Below are 22,655 nucleotides of genomic sequence, written 5' to 3'. Positions count from 1 at the left end.
GGAACTGCAAAATCGTATTTCTACCCCGCGAACCATGTGGATAACCTGGCCCTTGAAATGCTAACCGCAAATCATCTGTTTGGGGAAAATCCAGTGGAGAAACACAGAGGCATTAAGCCCTCAACTTTGGCTATTTCTCTAATGTGAGAAAGAACCTACTATTTCTGCCACACCATTATTCATGGACCCTCTCCATCTGCTGGGCCCTAGTCAGAAATTATCCGAGCTGCTACATAACAAGCTCTCTAGCTGATGCTAGCTGTGCCCACAATGATCCCTGATCCCACCTCTGCCCAACACCTACACTGACAAGTCTTTGCAGCCTTTGTCAGTGCCATTCCCTGGGAGCTTGATCTCCTTCTTTCTCATTTATCTTGGTCTCCCCAAGTCTAACCTTTTTCCAGCTTATCATTCCTGGGGTAAAACTACTGATTCCTACCAGTGATCACACCTCTATCTGAGACAGCAGGCCAAACAGATGTTACGATATGGCATTGAACCAACGCTATGCACTTTGGGCTTGGACTTCAAAGACCAGAACTAAGGAACTTGGTGACCACTGTGGAACAATCCATGTGCAAGTTAAAGTGTAAGAATTAATCAAGATGGGTAATGGGCAGCTTGACTGAGGACCTTTACAACTACGACACGTACTTAGTCTATAACGCAGAAAGGAATAGATTTTTCGTTTGCTCCTCTATTCAAGAAAAAAGTTCATACCTATACTACTAAGCATTAGCCAAATTAAAATGCAATCTCTGGGAAATTGCGAAAAAGGAGAAAGATTCTCACTGTACTCCTGTTAGGAGGCCACTATCAAAAGAAAGAAAATATTAAGTGTTGGCAAGGATGCAGAGAAATTGGAACCCTGTACACTGTTGATGGGAATGTAAATGATGTAGGCACTATCAAAAACAAAAATTTCCTCCAAAAATTAAAAATAGAATTACCATATGATCTAGCAATCTCACTTTTGGGTATATATGCAAAAGAATTGAAAGCAGGATCTTGAAGAGATAACTGCATACACATGTACACTGCAGTATTATTCACAGTAGCCAAGAGATGGAAGCAACCCAAATGTCCATCAATAGAGGAATGGATAAAGAAAATATGGAGTATATATACAATGGAATATTGTTCAGCCTTAAGAAAGAAGAAAATCCTGGCACATGCTACAGCATGGATGAACCTTGAGGGCCTTATGCTACATGAAATAAGACAGTCACAAAAAGGCAAATACTGTGTGATTTCACTTATATGAGGCATATAAAATAGTCAAACTTGGGACTTGCCTGGTGGCGCAGTGCTTAAGAATCTGCCTGCCAATGCAGGGGACGTGGGTTCAAGCCCTGGTCCGGGAAGATCCCACATGTCGCAGAGCAACTAAGCCCGTGTGCCACAACTAATGAGCCTGCGCTCTAGAGCCCGCATGCCACAACTATTGAAGTTTGCGTGCCACAACTACTGAAGTCTGCGTGCTTAAGGCCCATGCTCAGCAACAAGACAAACCGTCACAATGAGAAGCCCACACACGACAACGAACAGTAGCCCCTGCTCACTGCACCTAGAGAAAGCCCGCATGCAGCAATGAAGACCCAATGCAGCCAAAAGTAAATAAATAAAATTTTTTTTTAAAGTAATCAAACTCATAGAAACAGAAAGAAGATGGTGGTTGCCAAGGGCTGGGGGGAGGGAGAAATGCGGAGTTGTGCAATGGATATAGAGTTTCAGTTTTACAAGATGAAAAAGTTCTAAGTATGTATTGCACAACAATGCGAATATACTTAACACCACTGAACTGTACACTTAATGGCTAAGATGGCCAAAAAGAAGGAGGAGGAAGAGGAGGATTCTTCAGGAGAGTTTTAAAAAGTTTACTAGATGCTAGAAAGCCCCAGGAAGACTAATAGCAGGGTTTCCTCTACAGAGCTGCACCTGGCGTCAAAACTGGACAAAAGCTGCCCCTTCAGAAGCATTGGTCATTCCTGCTCTCAGAAATTGGTTTCACCACTGGGTGTTACCATCAGCCCTTTGCTCATAGGTTCTCTTTGCCCATAAGTTTGCCTGTTTCCTCCGTCCAACTGAGACAGGAAGGAAAAGGGCAGAGCACAACCCTTAAAAGAATGACACAACCATGTAGAAGAACAGGATACCACAAAAAACAGTTAGAACCTACTAAGCCCAAGATGGTGGAAGATCCGACTCCCAGGAGACCTTGAGCCTCATTATACACTCATTGTAATGCATTAACACACTAAATGACACACCCACCAGTGCCATGACAGTTCCGAGGCTGACCATAAAAGGCCAAAAAGTGGGCGGTGGCCCAATTCCTGGAAATCTCTGCTGCTTCCCCAAAGTAGCTGGAATAATCCTCCCACTTGTTAGCCTATGAAATTACCCAGCGCATAAAAACTAACGGCCCCAACACCAGGGGCCACCTCTCTCGCCTTCTGTCTATGGAGTGTGTATCTCTCTAAATAAACCTGCCTTCACTTTACTACGGCTCACTCTTGAATTCTTTCTTGTGCATAGCCAAGGACCCTCACTTGGTGGCCTGTCCCAGGGACTCACTTGAGACCTGGGCCATGACCATCCTCTGGTGCCCCACTTTTTCCCCACAACACAACCCATTTATCCATTCTTCTTGGCTCATGTCAATGACACTTCCTGATTCTGCTCAAACATTATCTTCCCCGCTTTTCACCTTCTGGAGCACTCCATCTATACCTCTTGTACCATCTGCCCTTATACTTATGTTTTGTCCACCTTCTCCAGGGAACTATATATAAGGGGCCTGGGAACCATCTTATTTACCAGTATGGACCCTGTAGCACAGCAACCTGCACAGAGAAGGTGGTCACACAATGACTCCTGAACAGACCTTACTGTATTCTCATCCCAGCCTCAGGGGCAATCAAACCAAAGCCTCAGTCACAAATGTCTGGCACTAAAATACTTATTCCTAAAGCTCCCCTAACTCAAAATAACATGAGAAACCAGACTTACCTCCAGATTTCCCCTCTCCTATTTAATACAATCCAATAAAGGAGGGGGAAAGAACTTTCCATATTCTGAGAAGTTCCTGTGCTTCCCAGGGCGCTCTGGCCCAGAGGGGAGGTTTGAGATAAGCCTCCCAAAGTCATTCCCACCTTGGAGATTCCCAAGCACTGGCCTGGATCAAACCCCAGATGCACCTGTCACCTTGTGCATCACCTCATTATTCCCAAGAAAAATCCATCCTGATTCTACTAAAGCTTGTTGTTCTAATGACTTTTTAATTATCTTCCCCCTTTCATCCTCCTGAGTTGCTAACGTGTCAATTTCAACAATTTCTTGTTTAAATGGGTGCTCCTTTTGATGATGATAACCGCTCCAGTTAAAATTCCACTAAGTACTTCACTCAGAAAGCTTATTTAAGCGATCTGAGCTAGAAACTACATAGAATCTTGAAGCAGGTAGAAAAGCAGGGGTCTATGCTTCCATCTGGGTGATCCTCTTTAAAATCTGGACACTTTGTCTGACTTATTGCCCCATTTTTTATTATGTTATCAGTAAAGAAATCAGTTACTATATAGTAAAAAAAAAAAAAAAAAGCTGTTTGCTAATTTGGTTGTGAAATCTTTTTTATTTTCATCACAGAAACACTGGATTATAAAAGAACAAGGATCACCTCCTCCAACCCCTATGTTGTACCAAGCTGAGGAGGGTAGGGAGATGTGCCACAGGAATCCTTGATTAGTCCCCTGAGTGCTTTCCTTGATTTATTCATTTAACAAAAATTTACTACCTGCCAGGCACTGGCCAAGGCACTGACAGTACAGAGGTGAACAAGACAGACAAGGTTGCTGATCTCATGAGCTTATATAGGAAGACTGTCCAGGCAGAGGGATAAACAAGTGCAAAGGCCCTGAGGCAGAAATGACCCAGGTGTTTCTGAGACACAAAAAGGAAATCAGTGTGACTGTAGCTTAGCAGATGAGGGAGCGTAGCAGGAGCAGGGGTTAAAGAGAGAGACAGCATCCAAGTCTCATAGGATCTGAAGGCCTTGGGAAGATAAATGTGCTTTATTCTAAGTGTGATAAGAAGTCATTAGAGAATCTAATCAGGAAACCAGATGATCTAATTCACATTTTTAAAAACCACTTTGGAAAAAAAAAAAAAAAAAACCACTTTGGTTGTGTCATGGAAAATGAACACTGTCTCAGACTTAACTTTTCTCCCTATATCTCTGCTGTAATAGGGAGTGTTGCCTTGGAAACTAAACTGAAGAAGTCATCTTAATGACCTAGCTCCCAGGCTAGGTCGTCACATTAGCAGGGAAAGGCTGGAAGCAGTACAGGTGCTTAAGGTAGACACTGGAGGAGGAGAAGGCTCTGAGGCTCAAGGTCATGGACGAGGACCATGGCAACCTATCTCTATGCCAAAAATCATGCTATGGTCTTCAGCCAACCAGCCTTAATTCCACCAAGAACCTTCCAGTGATAACCCTTTAGATGACACCATTCTTCCACAGACAACTGACTTCAATTAGCCTTTTATCATAGAAGGCGGCTAACCTAGCTCTCCTTCCACAAAGGCTAGAGGGAACTACAGGAATTTTTTCTAACTAGCCATTGTATTCATTCTACTTTCTATGCAGAAGTAGGAAAGTTGTAAAGAAAGGAAACTAGGGCTCCAGAAGGAATGGTGGGGAAACAGGGGGCCAGCAAATGCGGGGTATGGCAGCTGGATAATACCTCTTTGAATACTTCGTTTTAGCTTGTTACACAGATCCACGCGGGGGTTAACTACATGCTCTTCTACAGATCCTGGGCTTTGTTCTGGAGAAGAAAGGCCTCGGCTAAGATCCAGCGGTACTTTACCAGTGTGTGGTGGTGGGGATGCAGCAGGGCTGTGAGTGGTGGTGGGACTGCTGGACGCCGAGGAGGTGGTCAGGTCCAAAGCTCCTATCCTTGAGTTCAAGGGAGAAGTCAAGGACAACTTTCTGGCCCTCACTGGGGAGGACGTTCTGGACACAGCCAGCGGTGGTGGGGAAGAGAATTTGCGACACAGGTGCGGGGATTTGCCATCCACCAAGTGTTCACCTCTGCTATTCTGGCTGGTAGCGAAAAACAATTCCAACGACCTAAAAATAAGAGCAAAAGCTATTAACAGGTTGTAGCCAAGTGAAAATGAGTTCCCTGATGTCATTCAAGAACATGCTCCCTACATTAGAAGGCCACAACATCATCACACTTCTGTTGCTGGATTCACCTTCATTTAAATGCTGCATGTATACCACACACTTGCCAAAGGAACACAGACAGTATTTAGGCTTAGTCTAATCCCCTGCTACTAAACTGTGGTCCAAAGACAAGTAACACTGGTAACGGGCTCCACTCCAGACCTACTGAATCAGGGCCTGCAATTTAACAAAAAAGGAGAAACAAAAGCCCCAAACAATAGAGTTATCTTCCAAATATTCACAGAGCAAGCAAAGGCCACTTGGAAACTTCAACTGCTTCTCTCGGGAACTGTCTGTGACCTCGACTCCCCCCCTTCTACTGGCGGGGCCTGGCAAGTTCAAAGGCAAGCCAGTGCCCTGCAGAGCAGGGCTGCCCATCTGCACGGAGACCCAGGGACCAGGTGGGCCACACTTTCATCACAGGGTAGTGCCGGGCCTACCTGACGGGGATAGAGGTGAAAGGCCTCTTGTATATGTCAGAAAGCTTCCCCAGCACCACGGCTGCCGTCGTGAAAATCCGATAGGTGTGCAGAAAGGTATTGAGGAAATCGATACTAAGAAACCGCAGGTCTGTCAGTCGCTCCAAGAGGCGCTCCACGCTGGCATAACGGATCTGGGGCACTTTGCAGGAGTTGAGTGTTTTACTGAAGCAAATGTCAGTGTCATCCTTGTGAAGACGGGCATCAGACCTACGCACAAGGCAGGAACATGAGGACAAAACCAGGGTGCAGCTGCCTCTCAGCCCCTGAGTATCTCAATATTTGTAAATATATACTCGTGTCTGGGCTTCCCCTTACATGTGATGAAAGATGTGATAGGACATATTACATACAACAAAGCAGGGCTGTAAAAACATCAAATGTGCCATTATAATTTAGGAAGTTCAGAATTAATTGTGGAGACGTTAATAATTCATTTCACTCTGTGAATTCCTTCTGCAGGGGAGGAAAAATAATTTTCTCTCCACCCTCCTGAGTTGTTGGCTGAGACCCTGTGATAAAAGACAGATGAACAAGAGAAAAATAAACAAGTTTACATGGGAGATAACCAGGGGAAAATGAGAAACTCACAGAGGTGGCTTAGAACTCAGACTTAAATACCATCTTATAGGGAAAGGGAGGTGGGGGGTATGTAGGCCTCTCAGGGGAGAGTAAATGATTTTTAGGAAAGATGAATGAACCCTTAGAATAGATGGAAGGTATGATAGTTTGTGACAGTTTGCCTGGGTGTGATGTCGACATCTAGTCTCCTGTGACTACTGTCAATCTTCCATGGTTGGTGAAACTCCTGGGAAGGGGATTTACGACAACTGAGCTCCTTTTGGAGAATCTGTCTTCAGGCAGATGAGAAGAATTCAGAAAAATCCTCTCTCTGCATTTGCTGTTTTTCAAGTACCTATAGCTCAACATAATCAATATGCCACAGTGGCATATTATAGGGTGGCATATTCTGCTACCCTTCACTTCTTTCTCTGGTTCAATCATGTTTTATTAGGAAATTAAAGCCAAAGCCCCATTTAGGAGGGGCACTGCTTATGCCCTCAAATCAGAATATCAGAAGTGTGGTTAAAAAGTAGCAGGTTGGGGCTTCCCTGGTGGTGCAGTGGTTGAGATTCCGCCTGCCGATGCAGGGGACACGGGTTCGTACCCTGGTCCGGGAAGATCCCACATGCCGCGGAGCGGCTGGGCCCGTGAGCCATGGCCGCTGAGCCTGCGCGTCCGGAGCCTGTGCTCCCCAACGGGAGAGGCCACAACAGTGAGAGGCCCGCCTACCGCAAAAAAAAAAAAAAAAAAAAAAAGTAGCGGGTGACGTTCTCCCCACAGAGGGGTGGGGAGGAAGAGGAGACCCAAATATCACTGCTGTTATCTGTGGTTATTTCTTTTCCTCACTTCTAATTTTGTACATCTGTGCTTTCCCCCTTTTTTCTTGATTAAACTAATAGATTATATTATTAGGTATTTTCCCTCTCGCACCAGCTCTTTGATTGATCAATTCTACTGTTTTTCTATATTTTAATTTATTAATCTCCATTCTTAACTTAGTTATTTCCTTCCTACACTTTCCTACAGTTGATTTTTGTCATTCTTTTTCTAACTTCTTGAATGTTAGAAAAAGAATGCTTAATCCATTCCATTCTTTCTGGCTGATAAATGCATTTAAGGCCAACCATTTTCTGATTACAATTTAATCCATAAATTGTGTGAAATGTTGTGTTTTCCTTACATTTTCAATATTCTGCAGTGTTAAAAATGTCTTCATAAAAAAAGTAATGGCTGTAATATAGGCAGTCAACTCTTCTAAAGATTCCCCCTGAACAGTGCCCACCTGCCCACCTGCAATGCTGGGCTTTTCTCATTCTCTAAAACCTCCCACCTGGCTCCTCCTCAACCCATCACCCTGAGGCCCTCGCACTGGAAGCCTGCGGCAGCCTCTCCAGGTGGACAGCAAACTGGAGGGAAGATTCACATGGCAGCCCTCAAGATCCTTGGCTGTGCGCAGAGCCCTCAGCCCATGGTGCACCTTTGTTAGAAAGGGCAAAAGAAGCCGGCCAAGTTCATTAGATGAAAAGCTTGGAAGCTGAGGCTGAATCCAAGTGGGGCTCAAAGAAATGCATACCTTCGCTAGGACTGCCCGTAGCCTTCACATTCCCATCTGAGACCCCATGTCCCCCTTCATGGCAGCATGTCAGAACAGACAGTCAAGTCCTGGATTTCACCACTTGATTAAAGGATACACTACAGGGCCAGTGATGTTCAGTGAGGCAGCTGAAGCTGGCTTGTTGTGAGTGCCCTTAATTAGCCCTTTCAGCACTTCAAGGGATTTTAAGTTATATATTTATTTTCTTTGGGATAAAAAGAAATCAATAGCTTCCTTAGCTTGCTCTTGGAAACGTTCCACCCCAAAGTAAGCTCAGTGCAGATGGAAGGACTTCATTTGCAGACTTGAAAGAGCATTTTAAATGAGTAGCTTACTTCTGGTGAGGAACTAAGGGTGGCCTGTTAGTTTTAGTCACATCACTGATCTCGAAAATACATAAGTGCATCTTTTGAGATTCTTGAAAATAGCATGGCTCTTTTTCGCACTTAGTATGTGACCCTCAACCAACTTTACTTTTCTGGTTCTTAATCTTTCTCATTTGTTAAAAGACCTTAGAAACTTTTATGAATCAACCAGTCTGTCTAGAGGATGGCTAATCGAGGTAATCACTTTTTTCTCCCACCATTTTCCCACCTAAAATCTCTATTTTCTAAGAAAACTGGTTGTGTCATGGAAAATGACACAGAAAACTGAGGGCAACTATTATTAAAAGAAAGCAAGCGTTAGCCTATACACATAAAGCATAAAACATCACTTAAAGGGATATAATCACCTAATAAATGTCATGATTTTGCATTCTATGCGTAGTTTTGAGCTTTGCATCTTTTGACTATAATTACTTTAACCAAACACTAGGAGGAAAAAATATATTGTAGCCAACATGAAATTGAAACTAATTGCACCACTGTCCTTCAAAATTATTACTACAGTTTCATTTTAAGTAAAGAAAAGAAAGTAAATATTAGGAAATTATTTAATTTTCTTTTATTACATTGAATGAAATCTTAATTTCCTAAGGGACCCTCGAGAAGATACAATGCGTTACTTAAGCCTCCTATGATAATAACAACTCCTTTTTGGTAAACACTTAAAAAAGTAATTTTGAGACATCAATCCCAAATCACCTATTGTAATTAGTAAGTTTTAAAAGGAAGTGAGTGCCTGCAAAGTAATGCCATTAGGGTAGAATAATTTTTTCTTTTAACTCTGTAAAACATCTTTTTTTTTTTTTTTCTCGTTGCATGTAGCCAGAGAGATGTGCAAGGAGGCAAGAATACAGAATTTAGGGTAGAATAGTGCCATGGAGGAGACTATCAGAAGGAAGAGAGATTGCAAAATAATCCTCTTTTCTCTGAACCAGGCTCAATGAAGCAGGGAAAAATAGAAGGAAGAAAGATATGAAATACATGAAACTCTGCCTTGGGAATATATCTAGTAGAGTACAGATGGGCATCCAAACATGTGTGGTTCCAATAGGAAATCCCTACAGCCCGTGATACAGGTTTCTGTCCTCCCAGGAGAGTGGTTCCAACTCATTGCAGTGACCCTCCCTGTGCACGCAAACGCAGGAGAGTCTTGGTCTGTACAGGAGGCAGTTATATCAATACAAATGAGACTAGACATGGGCATTAGTCAAACTGCCACCACAGAGGAAAGAAGATGCATTCAGGTGCCAGCCGTAACTTGGTCATGCACAGAACTAAAGCTTTTCTCTGTACTAATTTTTTTTTTTTTTTGCGGTACGCGGGCCTCTCACTGTTGTGGCCTCTCCCGTTGCGGAGCACAGGCTCCGCGGCCATGGCTCATGGGCCCAGCCGCTCCGCGGCATGTGGGATCTTCCCGGACCGGGGCACGAACCCGTGTCCCCTGCATCGGCAGGCGGACTCTCAACCACTGCGCCACCAGGGAAGCCCTGTACTAATTTTTAAAGTGAACAAAATGTATACATAGTGGGTGTGCAGCTGCCCGAAGGTTTAGGAGCTTATAACTTGGCCACCAAGTCCAACTTATTCTCATTCTAAAGCAGATTGGACTTTTATGGCTGTCTAAGCTTCACGAAAGTACTCTTAATAAGGAATTAAGATAATATATATTATTTTGTGAAATATTAAAATAAGAATACTATGGTAGAAAACTAATAAGAAAACTAACATGGTGATGTGAACTTAAAAATTAAGTCATAATTTGAAACTTTTGACTTAATATTCCATACTTGGTTTTAATTTTAGTATCGTACATTTTTAACTGACCTGATTTTTAAAAACTATACTAAATTAAAAACCTAGAAAACTGAATGCTAAAGGAATCTTTGCCCAAGAGTTTTAAAATGACCCTACTCAAAATATTTTAAAATTTGACTAGCAATTTAAAACAGTATCATCCTTTTATATTTTTTCTGTAGTAATTATGGCACTAGTATAATGTACTCTGCCTTCATCTGATACAATAATTAATAAGTTTTAAAGTTTATACCATTGGAATGATGCTAATTATAATTAATACCTATCAGAAGAGAAAAGTTGATGTTGTTTCTTTGTCTTAAACAGCTCAGACCTAAAAAAAGTCCACATAAAACGGCATGGAAGACAAACATTTTCTTAGTTTCATGTAACTTTTTTGGAAAGATAGGACTGCTTTTAAAAATACATTTTATTCTTAGAATTTGGACTGCAAATAACCAAAAAATGAGAGTAGGGAACAATTTGGTTAGCTTGAAAATTCTCCTAAAACAATTTTTGAATTTGGAAACAAAAAAGTATGTAGAGACAAAAGCATTAATATAGAGAGCTATGGCACGCAGTTATTGATATAACTTCTCATCTTAAAACTAGTTTCCTTAGTGATCATAATTAAATTATAGGATTTGCTTTTTTTTTGTTTGTAAGTTTTTGCTTTGTTTTTTCCAGTATTGATCACTTTTTTTTTTAACATCTTCATTGGAGTATAATTGCTTTACAGTGTTGTTAGTTTCTGCTGTATAACAAAGTGAATCAGCTACACATATACATATAACCCCATATCCCCTCCCTCTTGCGTCTCCCTCCCACCCTCCCTATCCCACCCCTCTAGGTGGTCACAAAGCACCAAGCTGATCTCCCTGTGCTATGCAGCTGCTTCTCACTAGCTATCTATTTTACATTTGGTAGTGTATATATGTCAATGCTACTCTCTCACTTCGTCCCAGCTTACACTTCCCCCTCCCCGTGTCCTCAAGTCCATTCTCTAGGATTTGCTCTGTTAACAAAACATATAGAGAGCAGGATGGCAGGCCTGGGCAATAGCCTCTGGGACAAATCCATATACAGGCTGTGGGTAAATGGTACCATGGAAAAGCCAGTTAATTCATGTTGAGTGTCTTCAAAATCTAAATGTATCTCTACAACCAAATCTGACTAATATGATTCACACCCACTGAGAAGACAGCAAAAGAATCTGCCAAACTTTTGTCCACCCTCTGACACATCTGGCTATCACAACTTTACCTATTGAACTTGAAATTTTAAAAAAACTTTCTATTTTATATTGGAGTATAGTTGATTAACAATGCTGTGACAGTTTCAGGTGCACAGCAAAGTGACCCAGCTACACATATACATGTATCCATTCTCCTTCAAACTCCCCTCCTACCTAGGTTGTTACATAATACAAAGCAGCTTACCCTGTGCTATATATGGTCCTTGTTGGCCATCCACTCTAAACACAGCAGTGTGTACATGTCTATCCCAAACTCCCAACCTCTCCCTTCCCCCCACCCTTCCCCCATGGTAACCATAAGTTAGTTCTCTAAGTCTGTGAGTCTGTTTCTGTTTTGTAAATAAGTTCATTTGTATCATTTCTTTTTAGGTTCTGCACGTAAGCGATACCATACCATAAGATATTTCTCTTTCTCTGTCTAACTTACTTCACTCAGTATGACAATCTCTAGGTCCATCCATTGAACCTGAAAATTTTGAAAGGCTTTTTGTACAGAGGAAGGCATCTAAACAGTATGAAAAACTATTTTTCTATGCTGTGAGTCAATAAACTATGAATCTGAAAAACCATTGTGATAGTCTTATTATTTATAATGGCATATCATGAATTATCAATCACGTTACTGTCAAACATATTCAGAGTAGGAAGCAGAAGCCTACTGAAACAATATTTTATTCAGGGTTTTACATTCTCTACCACTTTGATCCTGATTAAAATGTAAGAGAAAGGATTATCACACTTACTTAATCATATGTGGCACAGAAACTTTGGAATTTTCTTCAAACACTATAGTCATTAAACCATTACACCGTATGTTGTCCACACACTGTGAAATTAAGAAATAGACAGTTAAAACCCACATGAAAACCTAGGCGGAGCATATCTTCCCAGAATTATTTATAATCACAAAACAATTTAGTTTCTCATTTGTGCACATATGCACACACGCGCGTGCACACACACACACACACACAGAGGCAGGGAAACAGTACACATTGATGAACAGATTCAATATCCAAATACCAAAACTGTGCACCTGGCAAATGCCTGAGGATGGATACAAGGGCTACATTTTCCTAGAATGTGTTTCCCAAGGATTCTGAGCACAATGTCACGTCGGCACAATTCTCTGGCAGTCCCAGCACTGCTTGAGAAGTTTACACCTCTAGCGAGGTATAAACTGCCTCTGCTATATTCATTCTCTGCCCTGGTGGGTGGTATGGGGCAGGCAGAGCAGAAACGGTGGCTTGCTTGGATGGAATTCATCTTCTCTCTCACTAGGAAGCTCTGTGCCTGCTTCTCGGTGCTTTTTGCCAATAAATTCCCACATTTTACTAGCTTCTCTAGCAGTTTCTACTGGCACCGTGTTAGTTCGGTGAGGATGTATTGTATAATTTCTCCTGTTTCTGGCACACATAAAGCCCTGTTCATCTCCTTTCTCTTTTCTTTCAGGAAATTTTGCTAATTTTCTCTACCTTTTTAATTTATATCTATGCCTTATCAATTCAAAATTTCCCTTTGCAATTACTTTGGGTTAGAGAAGGATTTATTTGGAGATTTAAACAATCTTTAAAATCAGAAATTACTTTTAGTTATTAGGATACCATGTAGTACTTTATGACTGTAATTAAATGGTGTGAAGGAGCTGATCGCCAAGTGATTTCACAGAGCTCTTGAACTCAGGGTTTATCCTAAACCCCAATGTCTAATAAAAGAATGAATATGCATATAAGAAACTTTGGGTCACTAGCATCCCCTAACTATTGATCCCCTACTTAGCATATCAGCCATTTTCAGGCTTGTTTTTCCTTAAAATTTTGTTTCCTCATGTCTTATGCCGTTATTTCAGTGACCAGGTATAGAGGATCTCAACTTCTGGGAATAAAGTAGAATATTTTAAAGTTCCCCTCAATTCATTTCTTGAAGCACCTGGAATTTGGAGTTATCTTTTTATATGAATAATTATGGTTATCTAACTACAAATTAGGTTACATGTGAGTTTATACTATATCTTATTCCATACAATCCATTTTTGTATGGATTACAAAAATACATATAGTAAGACAAAGTCAAAATTAGTAAGAAAATTAGAGAGGGTTTGGATAAAGGGTGGAAAATAATAAGATGAAGCCTGGGATCAATCCGCCACATGTACTTTATGTTGAGAAGTCCCAAACACTTGCTATACATGGTCCTCAAAATTAGCTGAGCTATGGAACAGCCAACTCAAAGGGGGCCACATGATGAACTACAAAATTCATGGTTTAATAGAAGCTCAATTCATCCTAGTCTGAGTCCAGAGGAAAATTATCTCATGGGTTCTCATAAAGAAAACACTGAATAATGTTGCGAACATTATCCTCAACAACATCCTTAAAGTAATCGCAGTTTTTACCAAACCATTTCTTATAAACTCCCTCAACACTGGATGAAGAGTACAGCTCCAGACTAACCACCCTGTGGTGGGCCCCAAAGAATGGGGGCCTGCCTTTTCTCGTCTGGTTCCAAGCACAGATTTCACTCTCTTCAGAAAAGGGTACGTATAGGCTGCTTTTCTTTAGGCTAAATAAATGCTGCTCCTCCTATCAGTTCTGAGCAGCAGGAAGTTGGACATGGTATTCTTCCATAAGTCCTGAAACTGCAATATCCTGAGTTAGTATCCAGTTGTATGGAGTTAATGTTTCCACCAGTGAACCAAGCTACCAGTAGGTGGGGTATCCTCTTAGGCCTCAGAACAGCCACAGGACCTCAAAGGGAGAGCTCTCAGTCAGGGCTAGATGAAAAGAGACGCCAATGACTCCATTTCTAAGCATGAACAAACAGGGGAAAATGAAGAGATGAGGCTGGCTGGTGTGTGCGTTTATAATGGAGAAGACAGTAAGAGAGAGGGGGCCAGGGTTTGATCCCTGGTCAGGGAACTAAATCCCACATGCATGCTGCAACTAGGAGTTCTCATGCCACAACTAAGGAGCCCACCTGCTGCAACTAAGACCCGGCACAACAAAATAAATAAATATTTTTTTAAAAGATGAATAGGTAAACTACTTTAAATTCACTTTCCTAATTCCAGTGGGAAAATGGATTAACATTATCCCTGTTGTTATCAAACTATGAGTGTGGGGTTTGGAGGAATGGGGGAAAAGATTGTATGGGGACAGATACTGCACGCAGACAGGGAAAGGAAGGAGGGGTTAAGTGATCCTTCACCCCAGTGACATTTCTAGCTATTCCTTAGACTTTTCACTCTCACTGTTTCTGAGCAGAACGAGGATGCCACTTGGGTAATCAACACAGGAAGTGGGAGGGCAGAGATGGTGTTTGGTAAGAATTGGGGCAAGTATATAGTGTTCCTTCAGTCTCCTTTAACAGTCTAAGCAATAATATAGTTACACAGACAACAGCCTTAGGATGACTTAGGGCTACAGTTTTCATGTTTCGATTTTCTGTTTGGTTCTTTGACTGATCAGCCTGGTCCTTTTTACACAATGATCTATTCTTTTCTTTCCTTCCTTCTTCCTTTCCTCCCTTCCTCCCTTCCTTCCTTTCATAGCTTTATTATATTTTAAACATTCTTTTTCACAGTCTTTTCTAAGTTATCACTCTATTATCTGAAGTTCCAGCAGTGCTAATTATACTGCTCACTATGTCTTCTCTCGCTCTTGATAGATTGTTTACTCACAAGATTTGTAATTTTTGAGTTTGAGCACCTTGTCATGAGCCCTGAACTGTTGAGGTGTTGCTAATGCAGTGACTTTGTGTTTGCTTCTACCAAGCATTTTGGGTTAGCAACAGTCCAAATATTGTTTTTGCATTAATTTCTCAGTTTGGAATTTTCACACCATGTGAATACTGTAACTCTGAATTTCAAATCCACAGGCCAGAAACACATTTGTTTTTCTCAAAGGAGCTTTTTAAAAATTCAGAACCCAAGGGGCTTCCCTGGTGGTGCAGTGGTTAAGAATCCGCCTGCCAATGCAGGGGACACAGGATAGAGCCCTGGTCCGGGAAGATCCCACATGCCGAGGAGCAACAAAGCCCATGCGCCACAACTACTGAGCCCGTGTGCCACAACTACTGAAGCCCACACGCCTAGAGCCTGTGCTCCACAACAAAACAAGCCACCACAATGAGAAGCCCGCGCACCACAACTAAGAGGAGTAGCCCCTGCTCGCCATAACTAGAGAAAGCGCGTGTGCAGCAACGAAGACCCAAGGCAGCCAAAAATTAATTAATTAATTAATTAAAAGAAAATTCAGAACCCAAGTCAAAGACAAACTTCCTTATGTCTTTCCTGGCCTAATGGGTTTTTTGAGTTCTTATTTCATGGATGGAGCAGCCTTCCAGTGCCCAGGCTTCAAACAAGGGCTTCAAACAAGGATCTCAATTCCTTTAAGGGGCCCAAGGCTAACCCTCGCTCCTTTTGTTAATACCCCTCGGGCGTGGCGGGCGTGGGACCAATATCCAAACTAAAATCATTCCCAAGTCTCTATGTCTTCAGTTTACATGCTGCCTACCCTGACTTTAAGTTCCCTCGTTATTTCTGGCAACTAGAGATTTCCCTTTATATCTGTAAATATCACCAATGTATTAAATTTTTATTATACTGATTTTATGTATTAAACATTTCTTGTTTGTAGCTAGAAGGGATCTAAATCGATGCAGTCCTCCATACTGCCAGAATTGAAACTTGGGGTAAGTGTTTTAGATCCAAAAGAGAAGATTTATGTGACCACTTTTGAACATCTTATTATCCAATGTCAGATCTCATTCATAAATCTTTCTGATTCATTGTGTTAAGCATTAAAATTACTTTCAACAGGAAGAAAAAGAAATTTTCACTTACACTTAAGTTTCAGGAGAAGAAAATGTACATGCAATCTGAACTATAGCTCAAAAGACCATGTAATAAGAAGTCATATTTAAATGTACAAAAAGGTCTTTGATAACTGCCACACCTATCTGTGCGATGGATATATATATATATATATACACACACACATATACATACATGTATATATAAAACATATTACGGTATATTTATAATAGAGGAGTGTTTTTTGTTTTTTTTAACACCTTTAATGGAGTATAATTGCTTTACAATGGTGTGTTATTTTCTGCTTTATAACTAGAGGAGTGGTTTTGAAATGGACTCATTTCTTGGAGGCTCCATAGCCAGGCTTCAGTGACAGCAAGGGTGTGAACAAACAGGACTTCTGGGGGCTCTGGGTCCACCAATTCTACTTCAACCAGAGTATTTTGCTTTTATCTCACTTCCATTTGGCATTTTCAGCACTGCTACATTGAAGAAAGAGTTCTCTTCCAGAAAAAAGTTAAACTACAACAGAATTTATGTTTACGAATGTGTGTAAGAATATATTTATATTGGAAGCCATGGTATATATTCATGATCATATAAGCACATATCTTGGTTGTGTTGGGGAGAAGAGACTGAGTCCTGGGAAAATGAATGCAGTTCACTCAGTTAAGAAAAAAAGACATGAAAATAACCAGGATGTCACATATCTTTAAGGATATATTGAATTTATGTGAATTACTATAAACCTTGAAATTAATAGGATATTAACAAAAGCAGATTCCTAGGTCATGGCTATTCTAGTTCAGTTTGTAATGACTATGACCAGGGTGGAGCCTGGGAATATGTACACTCACAGAAGCCCCAGGTAATTTTTTTGATTTATTTTTTGTTTCTTGGGGTTTTTTTTGGCCGCACTGCACAGCTTGTGGGATCTTAGTTCCCCTACCAGGGATTGAACCTGTGTCTCTTGCAGTGGAAGTGCAGAGTCCTAACCACTGGACCACCAGGGAATTCCCTCCAGCAAGGTTTTTTGAGGGTCTTGCTTAAGGAAATAACTGGTCAAAGTCAGTGGTGTACCGTGTCACCATATATTTTTTTTTACCTTCCTAATATTCCTAAGTAGTAGGAAGAACAGTAATTTCTCTTTTAATTTCACCTTTTTATATTAAAGTAAAAACTTCCCTATTGATTCCAGAGAAGTTACTTTAAGGGAGGAAGCATGTCAGTGTGCTACAAATTTGCCTGTATTTTGACACATCTGCCCAAACCAAGAAGCTCAGAGGTGAATTTTAATTCTGCATTTTAGTTGATACCCATAATTATAGAAAAATCTGTTTAATACACCATTATGTATGACAGTAAGACATGCACAAATGAATGCACTATATTGAAATGAATGGTCAAATCTTCAGCCTCAAATTTTTCCCTATAAATAGATGAAAAAGGGAAGAATTGTTGGTCAAGACCATTAACCCCTTGCACATTTTGTTGGAGGCACCAACGGTTAATTATGACCTTGCTGGTGGAACTACAAGTATAATTAATCGTTCAAGCCATTGTTACTTCTAAAGATTACAGCTTCAGAGAGAGAGGCCTGACAAAGCGAAACATTTTAATTTTTGTATAGAGTTCTCTATGTGAAACTGGGATTGTATCAATAGTCAGGCACCACCTTATTATCTCAAATAAGAACGACACGTGATTGGTATAACATGGTACAATAGTTTAGCAAGGTGGTATCAAATCAAGCCAGGAAAAGTTAAAATTCTGCAAAACAAAGAGTGACAAAAATAAACAGACAAAATAATGGAGAACATATTCATAATTTGGATTGAAAGAAAAAGCTCATTTCCCTAGTCTGTAAGGATAGCTCCAATGGATAAATGTCCATCTGGTATAAACAGACAAGAAACAGAAACAGTGGAAAATGTTAGTCTCACTGATAATTACAGAAATGTAAATTAAAACCACTAGAAAGCAATATCACTTTTCCATTAAATAGGAAAATGTGACAAATGTGACAAAACTCAACATTGGCAGGACTTAGAAGAAAGTTGCATAGATACCTTGCTGATGATGTTGTGAAATGATGAGTTACATATTCCTTGGAGTGTTTGGGCAGTCTGTCGAGTCATGTATCATGAAATCATGAAAGTGATCAGGCCCCCTGTACCAGCCTTGCCGGCTGTGGGTAAGATATACCACCAAGGGACCTTTAAAAGGGGAGAAACTCCCTGTGCAAAGATGGTTAGCACCACATCGTATATTAATGCTGAAACCTGGAAACTGCCTGAATTTCTAATTATTCAGAAAGAGCTAGAAGAGTGGTAAGTTAACATGATAGAATATACATATATTGCTATTAGAAGACACCAATATGAAGAATTCACAGGGATATAAAAAGATGTAAAAAGCAAAAAATGATGCATATATACACCTAGAGCCAAACTGTTAAATTATTTCTGTATGGCAGGATTGTGAGGGTTTTAGAGGTGGAAACATTTGATTTTCAGAACAGGCTTTCTCGAATTTAATTGTGCAAAAATGATCTGTGGAGCTTGTTAAACCTGGGGGGTTTCTGGAATGTGGTTTCAGGAATCTGTATTAAAAAAAAAACCTTTGGACCTGCTGCATAAAAAAATAAATAAAATTCAAAAAAAAAAAGAAAAAAACCTTCCAGTAATTATCTGTGGAAGACACTTTGATAAACATTTATTTAGTGATCTGGGTGCTGGGAGTCTTTCTGGTTTCCTTTTTGTGTCCATATCTTTACATATACATGATAAAATATTAAAAAGTACATTTTCAAGCATTCTGTAGACTCATCTTAATAATGAATATGTCCAGAGGCATACTTGGAATACTGACAAATTCCATCAACGTGTGTATAGCACATAATTTTCCCCATAAGATGAAAATGCTTTAAGCGGAGAACAAAGCCCGGTTGAGATGCAGGCTGCTGGGCAGTAGGCTAGGCTCAATCAGTAGTGAAGCACTCTGTCTCTACCACTCACCATTCAAACCCTGAGTTGAGAAAATCACTAAGCATCTCAGAACACTCACTACCACACTCAGCTTTCAGTAGCAGCTGACATAATCACTCCCCACTCCCTGATACATTTTCTTCACTTGACTTACAGGACACCATGTCCTCTTGGCTATCCTCCAATTGCTCTGCTGATTCCTTCTCTTCTTTGTTGTTCTCCATGACTCCTCACCCAGTCCATGGCCCTCTTCTCAGTCTATCTACATTTACTCCCTGGGTGATCTCAACAGGCCTTAAATACCATCTAAATGGCATAGAGTCTCCCACCTGGACCTCCCTCCAAGCGCTTAACATCTATATCCCACTGCTTACTTAACAACTCCACTTAAATTACTTCCTCTTTTTCTCTTTTCCCTCTTGCACATTCCCCTTCAGCCACACTAGTCTTCATGCTATTACTCAAAATATGCAGTGTCCTCCTACTCTAGAGTCTTTGCAGTGGCTGTTCCCTCTGCACTGCCAAGGGAACGACTTTCCCTTCATTACAATATCAACACGGTATTTCCATCCCTTACTGCAGTCATTGTTTAGATGTCTTCTTCAAAATAAGATGATCACCTTTTAAAAACTGTACCAACCCCCATCTACCTCCAGTAGCCCAATCCTTCTTACCCTGGCCTATCACCCTCTGACATAAAATATTATATACTTACTTATTATGTATACTGCTATTTTCAGTTTTCCCCACACTAGAATGTAAGCTACACAAGGTCAGGGAATTTTTTGTTGCTGTTGCCTCCTGTCCATGATATATCACAAGTGCCTAAATAGTTAGTGGTACTGGTACTTTATTTAACCAAAATATATTTATTGAATGGCTGAAATCATAAGTGTCAAAGACACACGATATCAAGGCTCTATGGAACACAGTAATTTCATGTAATGATATCATCGTCCCTCAGAAAGATACAATTTTCTGTTGTTTCCTTCTCCAATTCAATTGTACATATAATCAGCTTAATATATTAGTCATAGAAACTTGGAGAAACAGGAAGAAGTTGTATACTCAACTCAAGATGTAGGCTAAGTAGAGAGAATCACTTGGAGGCTTCTGGGAAGCAAAGTATTGGATCCTTTCTTTAAAGGACCAGGCATAGAATCATTCATGTACCCCATGGGTCTTTCTCTCTTAGCAATGCCCCACCAGGCCCCCTAAGGAAGATCACTTAGCGCTTTTATCAACTCTGTATCTTAGGAGCCCCAGTTACATCATAAGGTAGAAGCTATAAGCAGCTGGAAAAACATCTTTGCCTACACTCCAATTCTCCCTATTTTTCCTACTCATCTTGGCTTCACAACACATACAAAATTTTGTTGCATTAAGTTGTCTACTTCCCTTTCTTCCCTACTAGCCTGCCTATCTCCTTGAGAGCAGGGACCGTTGCCATATCCCTGGTACCTACACAGTACCTGGCAGTACATGGTGATTGCTCAATCAACGTGCATAGAATCAATGGCTGATTCAGAGTCTCATCAGGTAAAAGATGTACTACAGAGACTTAATTAAAGTATTAATTCATACAGCATAGAGCTAATGAAAGTATTAATAAATCACCACAAGGATGTAATTATGCAAATACACAAGAGCCCATATTTTCATTCCTTTGTTAACCAGAAAAGCAGCACCTTCACTTCAGCTATTTATTCATCATCAAAACAGTCCTGGGAGAAAAGAAGTAAAAATCCAGAATTCCAGTAGAGGATATTTAGAGTGCTAATAAAAGACCTAGATTAGGTTTGAGTCCTGACTCAACACAGTTGTGTATTTGGACAAATGTTTATTAACCTCCCAAACCTCAGGTTTCTCACCTGTGAAATGGGACTACTATTTCTGTTAGCCTTCAGAATACTACTGTAAGGGTCAAATGAGACTGTAAAATTTCTTTGACATACAAAAATAATTATTTTGTCCATTCATTTCCTTTCTATTTCCCCTCAGTTTTCAGTCACTCTGAAAAAAATTAAGTATCTGAAGAACTATGATATAGTTTCTATTTATACCTAAGTCTTATACAGTAAGTTCCCTACACATGAGCCTTCAAGTTTTGAACTTCCAAAGATGCTAACATGTGTTCGCATGTCCAATCACGTAAGTTAGTTCATGTGTCTGGCACACATTGTCACGTGCGTGCATCCGGTACAAGTGGTTGTGCTTTTGTGTACTTTACTGTGTAGTGCTATATAGAGTACAGTAGTACAGTATCTTATTTCAAGCCCAGGATGTCCGGAAGCAAGTGCAAAAGTAGCAGTGATGTAGGTGGTATGCTAAGAACAGCCAGCTGTTGTACTGTACTACACTACTTTTCAAGATAATGTATTGCAAGATTAAAAATGTTTTAATTTTTGTTTGTTTTTTTATGTATTATTTGTGTGTAAAAGTATTATAAACCTATTACAGTACAGTACTATATAGTCAATTGTGTCAGTTGGGTTACCTAGGCTAACTTTGTTGGACTTATGAACAAATTGGACTTATGAATGCGCTCTTGGAACTAGTTTGTATGTAGGGGACTTACTCTATATAAGTACTATGAGCTCTTCGGAAAAGGAAGACAATGGGATCTATAGCATGTGCCTTTCCTGTTTACCCCAATCTTCCTTGAGTTAACAACTTTGAAGATAATAATCAAGCTTTCTTTTAATATTTTCCTTACACAGCTTCCCTTTTCACCTAGATTGGTTAATTCCTTACACAGCTTCCCTTTTCACCTAGATTGGTTAATTCCTTACACAGCTTCCCTTTTCACCTAGATTGGTTAATTGGATTGAAGAATGCCCAAGTCCAATCATCACTAGTTTTGACATTCTTTCAAATGCTGAATAAGTGAAGCAATTCCCTAACTGGGCATTGCTGATCAAGGAAAGGTAAGCAAATCTGTTCCCTAATTTTTTCTATATAAAATACAGGAGCTCATTTGCAGGCTTCATACTACAGACAGTATCTCTTCTTTGATTTGATTCCATAGTCCTTGTTAGCCTTTTCTGAATCTCTCACCATTTTCCTACCTCAGTAACAAATAAGAAAAAAAAAAAAATCTAGTGAGGTCACTGGAGAATTTATTACTCACAGGGCAATTTTAACACTGTCCAACACAAGTGACTACATTATCAGCTTGTAAAAAAGTGTCCAGGACACAAAATGCAATAACTACATTTCAAGTAAATTTTAAACAAACAACCACCACAAATGATTTAATACATGAAGACATATAGTGGTACTGGTAGTGACCACAGCAACCAGATATAATTTTCTAATAAAAATAAATTGACTCTAAAACTCCTTCCCAAAAGTTTATGTTGTAAAATTTAAAACAAAAACAAAACCCAACTTAGGGCCAAAGCCACTTGCTTACCTGACTGATGTCACTTGTCCAGGCAGCTTTCTCCTGGCGTGAAGGTGCTAACAAGACCACAGTGAAAGGGGCAGCGTCAGGAGGCTCCACCACTATTTTAAAATCCAGGTGTCCAAACACTTGCCCAGAACCTTTGGC

General features: G+C 40.3%; 1 protein-coding gene across 1 annotated transcript in view; it reads right to left on the bottom strand.

Annotated features, from left to right (window-relative positions):
- Window positions 1-22,655, bottom strand: part of RASGRF2 (Ras protein specific guanine nucleotide releasing factor 2) — a 257,405-nt gene that overhangs the window by 104,256 nt on the left and 130,494 nt on the right. The window contains exons 14-18 of the mRNA XM_089909081.1: window positions 22,518-22,654; window positions 12,046-12,128; window positions 5,671-5,919; window positions 4,743-5,131; window positions 1,650-1,685 (exon numbers count right to left, since the gene is read on the bottom strand). Coding sequence (XP_089765207.1) covers window positions 1,650-1,685; window positions 4,743-5,131; window positions 5,671-5,919; window positions 12,046-12,128; window positions 22,518-22,654 — 894 coding nt within the window. The remainder of the gene's footprint in view (window positions 1-1,649; window positions 1,686-4,742; window positions 5,132-5,670; window positions 5,920-12,045; window positions 12,129-22,517; window position 22,655) is intronic.

Source organism: Delphinapterus leucas, chromosome 3 (genome assembly GCF_059928025.1).
Source record: "Delphinapterus leucas isolate spDelLeu-1000000601 "Yukka" chromosome 3, BTC_Dleu_Yukka2, whole genome shotgun sequence".
Lineage (NCBI taxonomy): Eukaryota > Metazoa > Chordata > Mammalia > Artiodactyla > Monodontidae > Delphinapterus > Delphinapterus leucas.
This window is presented reverse-complemented; position numbering and strand designations above follow the sequence as displayed.